This window comes from Poecile atricapillus, chromosome 4, assembly GCF_030490865.1.
Source record: "Poecile atricapillus isolate bPoeAtr1 chromosome 4, bPoeAtr1.hap1, whole genome shotgun sequence".
NCBI classification, from domain to species: Eukaryota; Metazoa; Chordata; class Aves; order Passeriformes; family Paridae; genus Poecile; species Poecile atricapillus.
The window spans coordinates 31,375,413-31,385,251 of NC_081252.1; the positions used below are offsets into that span (position 1 = coordinate 31,375,413).

General features: G+C 57.7%; 3 protein-coding genes across 6 annotated transcripts; all 3 read left to right on the forward strand.

Annotated features, from left to right (window-relative positions):
• Positions 1-788: 788 nt before the first annotated feature.
• On the forward strand, positions 789-3,267 carry AP5S1 (adaptor related protein complex 5 subunit sigma 1). The gene is made up of 2 exons (XM_058838559.1): positions 789-983; positions 1,379-3,267. Exons 1-2 carry the CDS (start codon positions 826-828, stop codon positions 1,803-1,805), a joined length of 585 nt encoding a protein of 194 aa, XP_058694542.1. The 5' UTR covers positions 789-825; the 3' UTR covers positions 1,806-3,267.
• Positions 3,268-3,884: 617 nt separating this feature from the next.
• On the forward strand, positions 3,885-6,132 carry LOC131579080 (sulfotransferase 1 family member D1-like). Its single transcript, XM_058838560.1, has 7 exons — positions 3,885-4,446; positions 4,797-4,922; positions 5,027-5,124; positions 5,222-5,348; positions 5,461-5,555; positions 5,637-5,817; positions 5,928-6,132. Exons 1-7 carry the CDS (start codon positions 4,302-4,304, stop codon positions 6,038-6,040), a joined length of 885 nt encoding a protein of 294 aa, XP_058694543.1. The 5' UTR covers positions 3,885-4,301; the 3' UTR covers positions 6,041-6,132.
• A 472-nt stretch (positions 6,133-6,604) lies between these two features.
• On the forward strand, positions 6,605-9,586 carry LOC131579078 (sulfotransferase 1B1-like). 4 transcript variants are annotated; one of them, XM_058838555.1, is made up of 8 exons: positions 6,605-6,755; positions 7,985-8,136; positions 8,319-8,447; positions 8,542-8,639; positions 8,746-8,872; positions 8,950-9,044; positions 9,120-9,300; positions 9,374-9,586. In XM_058838555.1, exons 1-8 carry the CDS (start codon positions 6,625-6,627, stop codon positions 9,484-9,486), a joined length of 1,026 nt encoding a protein of 341 aa, XP_058694538.1. In that variant the 5' UTR covers positions 6,605-6,624; the 3' UTR covers positions 9,487-9,586. The 4 variants fall into 4 exon arrangements, with proteins under 4 accessions (XP_058694538.1, XP_058694539.1, XP_058694541.1 ...); XM_058838556.1 differs by having other exon boundaries at positions 6,606-6,755; positions 7,988-8,136; XM_058838558.1 differs by lacking the exon at positions 6,605-6,755 and adding an exon at positions 6,765-6,938.
• Positions 9,587-9,839: the final 253 nt, after the last annotated feature.

Sequence of the window (9,839 nt, forward strand, 5' to 3'; positions counted from 1 at the left end):
TTTGAGCCACGGACCCCTTGCTGCACTCCCGGTGTACGAGTACCACGATGGCCACATCAAGGGCCCCCTCCAGTCTTATTTCAAGTAATTTGTCCTTCTCTAAGCCAGCTGTGGTTAACCTTGGGGGACAGGAGGGGCTTCATCCCAACCCCAGAGCCAGGGTTTGGGCACGGTGAGCTGGGGAGGGTGGGGAGTGTTTTTTACACACTGTTAACTCCTTCGGGAGAGAAAACAACCCCGGCTCCTGATCTGTGAATGCACCTCAATGCGGCTGCGGGGATGTGTGGGAAAAGGGAGAGCGACTGGCAGGGGCGAGGGCTGGAGCGATGGGAGCTTTCCTGGGGAGCTGAGAGCTCACTCAGGACAAGCACCGGTCACTGAGAGCTGTCCCTGCGGGGATGGCAGCACCGAGACCCCGCGGGGGCAGCGGCTGACCTGGACCCCAGGCAGGCAGCATGGTGGGGCTCACAGCACTGCCCCGCTCCGGTGCCGGCAGCTCCCAGTGCCGACAGCTCCCGGTGCCGGGGCAGCGTGGCCGTACCCACGGAAACATCCCAGGGAGGGGACACGGAGCAGGAGCAGGAATGACTCCAGAGCGGTTTCCGCGCTCCCTCAGGGGAACCCCGGGGAACCCCACGGCCTTTCCCCGCCCACCGCCTTTTTCCCGCCAATCAGCTCTCGCTGCCCCCGAGCCCTGGCCAATCGTGCCTGCGCTTCCGCCGCCCGCCGTGAGGGCCGCTCCTTGCGAGCCCCCGCTGCCGCTTCCGGCGTGCCGGGGCCGCGGCCGGGGCCGTGTGGCGGCCGTGTGGCGGCCCTGTGGCGGGCATGGTCCGCGCGTTCGTGCTGCTGGCGCCGGGCGGGCCCGCCGGCCGTGCCCCCTGCCGCGTACTGTACGCGCGCACCTTCGGGACCCCCCCCGGCAGCGCCCCCGCGGGCCCCCGGCAGCGCCTCCGCCGCAAGGAGCAGCTGCTGGTCGTGGCCAGGTACAGCCGGGACATCCCCTTCCTGCGGATGCTGGGCTCGGTGGGACACCTTGTGCCATCTCTTGAGCCCTCTGGACTTGTGACACCTCCTCCCTGTCCCTGGGATCCCCAGAGGCTTGGTACACCCTTTGTTTGAGGGGAGGGCTCTTGAGCTTTGCCTGGCCCCCAGGGCTGGGACACCCCTTGACTGTGGGACACCTTCCATTCCTAAGGGGAGCCCCTTTTTGGGAGACAGGGCTCGGCGAGAACCCCAGGACTATGTCCCCGCATTCATGGGATCCACCCTTTCAGGGGATGCTGGGCTTGGCAGGACCCCGGGACACTGTTCCCCCAACAGAGGGGTCCCTGGGTGAGGTGGGGGTCCTTAACACGAGGGTCCCCCTTTTCTCTTCCAGGCAAGTGGCCTCCCAGTGTCAACTGCTGCAGTCATCCTTGGGGCGCCCGTCCTCCCTGCAACTTCCACAGCTGCCTGATGAGCCAGTGTCACTCCAGGATGCTCCAGGGGGTGTTTTCCAGATGCCCCCTGGAGACCCGTTCCCTGAGCGGGTGACAGTAGTCTGGTTATCAGTGCTGGCCCTCGCCTTCGCCTTGGTTTGTGAACCCCAAGAGAATCTGTCATTGGCTGAGATCACCCTGCGGCGCCTGGCTCCCCGCCTTCTCCTCTCCCTGCGCCTCCTTGGCCCTGGTGCTGATGTCCTGCTCCGTCCTGATGCCGCTGATGGCCTCCTGGACCGTCTCCTGCCGCATGGGCAGATGCTTTTTCTTAACGAACATTTCCTCCAGGCAATGGACCGAGAGCTGGGTATCAAAGCATCCCGCTGAGCTACGGATGACATTCCTGCCTACCACCCACAGATATTTTTTGGGGGATGAGAGACAAGGGAGGGATGTAAGATGGTTGCAAAGCCCAAGTGGGATGGATAAGAAACAGTTCAGGAATAAAATGCAACGAGCTAGCTAAGAGCAAGGTTTTAATCCATTTATCCCCCAACACCATCATGGGAGAGCTAATAGCCATCCCCATAAATCCTCCTGGAGCTGGGATAGTGCCAAGTTCCTGCGCAGTTTTCCTGCAATGCATTCCTGCACCACTCTGCATGCACACAACAGCAAGTGGGGAGACTGCACATGGCTGTGAATGGACACTAAAGAGGGACCCTGGGTTGTGGTTACCCCAGCTGGGCACTGTGGGGGAGGCAGGGGGTCCCCAGCAGGGGAGACATGGCTTTGGGATGGGACCTTGCCAGCGTACATGGGGCAAACAGGGGTGTGCATCCAGCCATGGGGCATTGGGGTCTCTGTGTGGGGCATTAGATTAACAGGCAGTGGGGCAGGATGTAGCCGTGTGCCTGGCACAGCAGGGTGGTTGTCCCTAGATGGTGCTGCTTGGGGCCAGGCAACCTGTGTGACATCCTGGGAGGTGGCAGGAGCTGGCACCCACCTATCCAGCTCTGCAGGATGCAGTGGGGAGCAGGGTCCTACCCTAGCAGTTTCTGGAAAATCTAGAGAGCCAGGAGCTGGTGTGCACAGCTTTTCTGCCAGTGTGCCAGGAGCAGTCTGGGCACTGCTAGACCATGCAGAGGGGCTGTCACAGGGCCAAACCCCAAAGTGCTTTCCCTTGTAACTGAACCAGTAAAGCTGGAGCACCTGAGGAGGGGTGCTGGGCACTTGGCTTCAGCCATGATGGGTCTCTGGCTGTGCCGGGGGATCTCACTGTGCTGGAGGTGTGGGGGCATTGGAGCCCACTGTGGCATCCCACCCTTAAGAAGGGAGCACTGTCTTCACCTTCCTATGTGATAGCAGCTGTCACATACTGCACCCACAACTGGCTTGAACACAACCAGGAGCCAAACTGTTTCAGTTGAGTGCTAGCAATTAATTGGTGATGAGAATCAACTGGAATCTGAATGAATGGGCCACTATTGTGTATGCACTGATAGGATTCCAGTTGCTGGATTTCACTGTCTCCTGGCTTACGGCCAAAATTCTCTTGCAAATCAGCCACCTGAATTGGATCAAATGGGATAATTATTTGTGTGTGATTTTCCTTTCCACCCTAAGGTCTAGTAGATCCAGGGGGAGTTGAACGAGATAAAGAATCATCTTCTCCTAGTTCTCTGTCATGAGGATTGCCCTGTATGTTTCCATCCCATGTAAATCTGCTGGACTTTTCCTGGAACTTTGATATCTTGGTTGCTGTATATGGCGCTGTTTTGGTAGCAGTTGGCTGACCTTGTCCATCATCTGTATTTCAGTTTTAAGTAAATGTCATGTTATTTCCTCATCATTAGATGAAAATGTTACATGTATTTTTTTGACCTGTTTACTGTCTTGCAACTCCCTAATTGACAGAGAAAGTCAGAGTTGTGAGATTGTATTTCTGCAAATGGTCCAGATGCTATATCCTGCACTGGTGCCTCCTTTCCCAGAGACACCACTGACCTGGCCTGGGCCAGGCACCACTTGTCCTCTACTTCTCCTTGATCTCCTCCTGGAGCAAGAGCAGCACCTGCTCCATCATGGTGGGTTCCAGTGCTGCACAATCTGCTGGATCAGATCATCCAGGGTGGAGCAGATGAGCTTATTCAGCCCTTTCCTACAAGAGGCTTTGAAGGAGCACCCAGGAAGGCAGAGAGGGAAGTGCCCCCTGTTTGCAACACCCTCAGCCAGTCTTGGCCAGTCTGGTCCCCAGGACATGCAAGGACACTGCAGGACAACACAGTGCTCATGAAGCTGTGGGGGGAGGGAGGCAGAGCCCACTCCAAAATTGTCCCATGCCCCAGCTGCTGGCACTTGGAACCTCCTTCACGTCCTGTGTGCTCAGTAGCTGAGCCAGCTCTTGTTAACCTTTACAGCTTGGGTGTGGTGGGAGGGTGGAGGTGCCAGGGCTCCTGGGCACCAGAGCACATGGAATCCTGAGGTACGGCTGGGTAGCAGAGCCGTCCCTGGAGATCCACAACCCCATGGCACTCATTGAAGGGGCTGTAGATGTAGGGGAGAAGTGCAGACAGGTGGGAGAAGAGGTGATGCTGGGCTCCATTCTCGACTCCTCATGGCTTGGGCTTAGTGCATGGCCAGCATCCATGTTAGGGCAGTAGCCTACCAAGGATCAGGGCATGTTCCTGTGGCACTGGCAGTACCTCTGCCACGTGTGATCTGGGCTGGACTTTGCCTGATGGGGCACTGCCCTGGGCACAGTCCTGCCACAAGAACCAGTACTGCCCTGGCACAGTCCTGGCAAAGGAGCCAGCTGATCCCAAGGTTGTGGAGGCTGCCAGCAGGGACGACAGCCAGTTCTGTCTGGACCCACTGTCAGCCATGGAGCAGGAGGATGCAATCAGGCAGGGGCTGGGAAGCCTCCATGGCATTCCCCTCTTCAAGAGCTTCATTGAGGGCTGGCCACAGGTGAAGGCTTTCCAAGCCCGTCCAGATGACTTGCTTATCTCCACCTACCCCAAATCAGGTGAGTGGTCCTGGGGAAGGGTGCAGGGGGGATGTTGCCGCTGAAGATGAATAGATCACACGGACACAGGTCGAGGTGTGGTGAAAAGAAGAGCAGAGTTTATTTTTCCTCACAGGATTTATAGGCTTCTTACCACGGCCAGGGATTGGATGGTCAGGATAACTGCACTGGCCAGGAGAGATGTCCATCACAAGATGTGTAACAGAAAGAATGTACACATATCTATGTTTACAGTTACTGTCCTGGGAAAGTCCTTAGAAAACCATGTCAGCAAGCTCAGAAGCTGAGTTTTCAGGGCGACAGGGAGATGGTGTGACACCAGCCTTTGCAATGCTGTCCCTGTGCTGCAGGCACAACATGGCTGAGTGAAATCATGGACATGATCTACCACGATGGCAATGTGGAGAAGTGCCGACGGGATGCCATCTACAACCGTGTGCCCTTCCTGGAAATGAAGGTCTTCAAGGGTTCGAGTGGTGAGCTTCCCCAGTCCAGCTGCCTGGTTTGGGTGGAGAGGGAACACAGCCAGCGTGGGGGTGAGGGTGCTGGGGCTCACACCTCTAAGTCCCCTGTGCCACAGGCGTTGAGCAGCTGGAGAACACCCCATCCCCACGGCTTGTAAAGACCCATCTCCCGGTCCAGCTCCTCCCAACCTCCTTCTGGGAGAAGGACTGTAAGGTAACATGGCAGTTTCCCCCTGTCTCTCTCCCCATCTGGGTTGGTAGGGAGGAGGCACCACTTTGTACCTCTCAAACACATCCTTGGCTCTCTCCAGATTATCTACATGGCCCGCAACCCCAAGGATGTTGTCATCTCATACTACTACTTCCACCTGATGGCCAAGGTACACCCTGACCCTGGCACGATGGCTGAGTTCTTGGAGAACTTCATGGCTGGCAAAGGTGTGGGCTGAGCCACAGAATGCCCACCCTGAAATGCTGGTGGGAAGGACATCCCCCGCTACCCTCCTTTTTAGCTAATCCCTTGACCAAATCCCATGACCAAATCCCACAGTGGCCTACGGGTCCTGGTACGACCATGTGCGTGGATGGTGGGAGAAGAAGCAGGAGAAGAAGATACTCTACCTCTTCTATGAGGACATGAAGAAGGTGAGGGTGGGATGGAGAAGAAGGAGACCTGGTTGCCCCTCCAGCTTTTTTGGCAGCCTCCTCATGTCAATCACCCTGCAGGACCCACGGCGGGAGGTGCAGAAGATCTTGCAGTTCCTGGGCAAGGAGTTGGCGGAGGAAACAGTGGAGAGGATCCTGCACCACACCTCCTTCCAGGAGATGAAGAAGAACCCTGCTGCCAACTATGAGACCATGACCTTCACGCTGATGGATCACAGCCTCTCCCCCTTCCTCCGGAAAGGTGATGGAGGATTTGGGAGAGATGTCCCTGGATTGTATTTCAGCCCCCATCTGTGGCTACAAATATTTAATGTGTGTGAGGATTTACCCCCATTATTTTCTTGCCCCCAGGGATCACTGGAGACTGGAAGAACCACTTCACTGTGGCCCAGAATGAGCGCTTTGACCAGCACTACCAGGAACACATGGCAGGCTCTGACCTCCACTTCCAGATGGAGGTTTGAGGTGCTCATCTCCCTTCCCAGGAGGACTGCGCTTCTCCTTGCTCTCCCAGTGGGGAGGCTGGATCCAGATGGAGTTTCTTTCACTAATTCACTTTTCCCCCTGCAATAAATTGTGATAAATGGAGGTTGAGTCATTGCCTGCATGGAAAATGAGGGTGGGGCCTGAACCCCCTGAATCTAGGCAGTGTCCAGGAACACCTTCCTGGTCATCAGGAGGGAGGGTGGGCACATAGTGATGGTCAGGCATCACCAGGGGTTTCTGGGGCACCCTCCCAGAAACCACCACTGACCCCTGTCAACTTGGGCTGCCCCAAGTTGACAAGGTACCTGGAGGGAACAAGATCCATGACGAGTGGAAAATCCCCAAAGCACCAGCAAATCCAGTGCTGCCGCAGCCCTTACGTGCACAGAAGCTTTCATGCCTCTGGGTTGTGGCAAGTTTCTTGACAGAGCGGGTGGTGGTGAGGCTCTGCTTGGCCCAGCTGGAGCTTGGCAGCTTATGGTCTGTGGAACAAAGGTGAAGGGAAACTGCAGCCAATTTTGCTGGCATATGGACAGCAAAACACCTGAACACCTGGCATGGCATGCCTCCTCTCACCGGGAACTTGGCCCTGGAGACAAATCAGGGACGTTTTTCTCAAGGCTGCCAACAGCTGATCTGCTGGCCCTGCCCAGCTGCCAGCCGTCCTGCCCTTCTCACTCCCTCCCGACTAAGGTAAGGAAGAACATTTCAGCACCATCAGCACCTTTAAACACTTTTCCCAGAAGCACTTGTGCTTTGCAAACCCGCAAACTTTGGACCCGTATTTGAGTGGAGTAGGGCTACAAACAAAGCCTGAGCCCCACATCCCGCTCGCAAGCCCCACGTCGGTGAGAGGAGCTGGGGACGTCCACGCAGGTGACTCTTGGACCAGGACAGGGTGATGTTCAATCTCCCGGGATGTGGGTTGGGATTTCTTCCCTGTGTTTACCAGTGCGGGTGGAGGGGGAAGCTGTGACTTCCGCTGTCCGTGCACGTCCCGATGGGCGCTGAGCACGGACAGCTCATCACAGGCATCTGGGGACCGTCCTCATCCCCGCTCGCCCCTTCCCTGCACTCCTCCCACCGCAGCACCGGGACCAGGTCGTTCCAGGCTCCTGTCCCAGCGGTGTCCCCCGCCTCCCTGCGCTTCCATCTTCCATGCAGGGGAAGGAAATTAACAAATCCCGCCCAGTAAGCGGCGGGCAAAGTTTTGCCTCCTCCCTGCCAGAGCGCCCGGAAAAGAGGCAAGTAAGCGGGGGGCTTTGGCCACCGTGGTTTCGGGGTGCCCTGGCCTCATAAGCGGGGGGCCTTCGGGGGTGGGTAAGGGGGCTCCGTGTCCCCGCAAGCCCCCGGGAGGTGGAAGCAAGACACCAAGCCTCTCTCCAAAAATCACAACGTGGGGGTTTTGCAGCTGGCATATCCAGCATTTCTGTCCTGGGTGGTGGGTGGAAAGGCTTCCTAGGGAGAGAGTCCTGTGAGCCCTGCTCCTCGTTCCTATCTCTGTCGAACCCGCCCTCAAAGCCCCCTGAAAGCAAGGCTTCCTGTCGTGCTGCCATACAACGGAGAGATGGGGAGGAAAAAGCAAAGAGAAAGCAGCCTGCAACTCCAGCTAGGAATGCCCCTGAGAGCTTTTTACACGCAGGAACAGCGCTGCCAGCTTGGTATGGGCAGCTGTGCACTGCCTGTCTGACCTGAGCCCCCCAGAGCTGGTCATGCCCTTGCACTCTCCCTGCACTGCCACCTGCGCACCAAAATCCCCGCAGAAAACAGGTGCCGCCTCCTGCGATGCCAGCAAGCAGGGCATGTTTTCCTTCCTATGGCCAGGATGGCTGGTTTCAGCAGGGATATTTTGGGGCGCCCAGGGAAGGAGGTGGCCCTGTGATGCTCCTCCAGCCAGCCTTGCCACATGTCCCTGTCCCCAGCAGGATGGCTGATTCAGACACCTACCTGCGGCAGCCCTGGCGCACTGTGCACGGCATCCCCATGGTCTGTGCCTTTGCCCACAACTGGGAACGGATTGACACCTTCCAGAGCCGCCCTGATGACATCGTGGTGGTCACCTTCCCCAAATCTGGTGAGCATTCCCAGGCACCAGAGAGAGGCCATGCTCAGGAAAGGAGGTACCATCCTGCGGATGCCTGGGCTGGGACTGGGAGCATGCCAAAAGGCAACACTGGTAGATGGTGACACTCTGGTGCCTGAGATGGGGCTCCAGTGGGAATGCCATCAGCTGGACACCCAATCTTTCCCCACCAGGCACCACCTGGGTCAGTGAGATCGTGGACATGGTCATGAAAGGCGGTGACCTGGAAAAATGCAAGCAGGATGACATTGTGAACCGGGTGCCCATGATGGAGTGTGCTGCCCCTGGGAAGCTCCCAGCAGGTAGTGGGGTGGCAGAGGGTGCTGGATTGGGACGGGTTTGGTTTTGTATGGGAGTGCACCACAGTGGGATCACTTCTGGGGGAAATCCTTACAGGCGTAGAGCAGCTGGAGACCATGCCATCCCCTCGCATCGTCAAGACCCACATCCCAGCTCACATCTTGCCCAAATCCTTCTGGGAAAACCGCTGCAAGGTAACAGGCTGGAATGAACATACTTGGAGGGATCCAGCAGACCTAAGGGGGCTGCCTGCCCCTTTGGGACCTTGCAAGTCCCCACATGTCACCAAGTTTTCTGCAGATGATCTATGTGGGGCGCAACGCCAAGGACGTGGCTGTCTCCTACTACCACTTTGATTTGATGAACAAGTTCCACCCACATCCCGGGACATGGGCCCAGTACCTGGAGGAGTTCATGGCTGGCAGAGGTGAGACAGGGCACCCCTGGGTGCGTGCAGGGGACCCTGCAGGGGACCATCACCCACTGGCTGCTCTCCCTGTGCAGTGGCATACGGTTCCTGGTACGATCACGTCAAGGGCTACTGGGAGCGCAGGAAGGATCACCCCATTCTCTATCTCTTCTACGAGGACTTGAAGGAGGTGATGGGGCGGGGTGGATGGTGCTGTGGGGTCTGGGGGTGGCAGGAGGGGTGAGTGTTGGCCTGTGTCGCGCAGGACCTCCGCCGGGAGATTGCCAAGGTGGCCCATTTCCTGGGGCAGAAGCTGTCAGAGGCGGCGCTGGACACCATTACCCAACACACTTCCTTCGAGTCCATGCGGGACAACCCTGCCACCAACTTCAGCAAGGTGCCCTCCGACCTCATGGACCACAGCGTGTCCCCCTTCATGCGCAAAGGTGAGCAGCTCTGGGGGGCCTCTGGCACACTGTCCCCCCGGCCCCTGCTGAGCCCCATCTCACCTGGCCACAGGCACCACGGGAGACTGGAAGAACCACTTCACCGTGGCCCAGAACGAGCGCTTTGACCAGGACTACGCGCAGAAGATGTCAGGCACCGACCTGTGCTTCCGCACTGAGATCTGAGGAGACACCGCCAGACCCCCTCCAAATCTGCCCTGTGCTGTGATGGCACTGCTGCCGTTCCTTCCTCTCCCCTGGCACTGCTGGAGAGAAATAAAATGTGCCCCCTGACTCTGCCATGGGATGCTCACTGTCCTGAGTCTCTGCTGATCCTAACCCCGCTGTCCCCCTGGGGCTGCTGTCCTCTTCTTGGGTTGGGGACAAGCAGGTGTTACTCCTGAGCCGCTGTGGTGGGGGGATTGCCAGCAGCAGCTCATGGGATTGCAGAGGGTTTTGGCAAAGCTGTGTATGGGGAACATGTTGTGTGGGTAGTGAGAGGTGTCCTCCCCACGCTGACACATTGGGATGTTTCCTGG

What these genes read in the sequence shown, in the direction of transcription:
- AP5S1 (XM_058838559.1), top strand. Translation starts at nt 826, where the DNA reads ATGGTCCGCGCGTTCGTGCTGCTGGCGCCGGGCGGGCCCGCCGGCCGT. An exon ending in CAGCTGCTGGTCGTGGCCAG is followed by an intron (nt 984 to 1,378) that starts GTACAGCCGGGA and finishes TTTCTCTTCCAG; the next exon opens with GCAAGTGGCCTCCCAGTGTC.
- LOC131579080 (XM_058838560.1), top strand. Translation starts at nt 4,302, where the DNA reads ATGGAGCAGGAGGATGCAATCAGGCAGGGGCTGGGAAGCCTCCATGGC. An exon ending in GAACTTCATGGCTGGCAAAG is followed by an intron (nt 5,349 to 5,460) that starts GTGTGGGCTGAG and finishes CAAATCCCACAG; the next exon opens with TGGCCTACGGGTCCTGGTAC. An exon ending in CTCCCCCTTCCTCCGGAAAG is followed by an intron (nt 5,818 to 5,927) that starts GTGATGGAGGAT and finishes TCTTGCCCCCAG; the next exon opens with GGATCACTGGAGACTGGAAG.
- LOC131579078 (XM_058838555.1), top strand. Translation starts at nt 6,625, where the DNA reads ATGCCTCCTCTCACCGGGAACTTGGCCCTGGAGACAAATCAGGGACGT. An exon ending in CCCTGGGAAGCTCCCAGCAG is followed by an intron (nt 8,448 to 8,541) that starts GTAGTGGGGTGG and finishes AAATCCTTACAG; the next exon opens with GCGTAGAGCAGCTGGAGACC. An exon ending in GTCCCCCTTCATGCGCAAAG is followed by an intron (nt 9,301 to 9,373) that starts GTGAGCAGCTCT and finishes ACCTGGCCACAG; the next exon opens with GCACCACGGGAGACTGGAAG.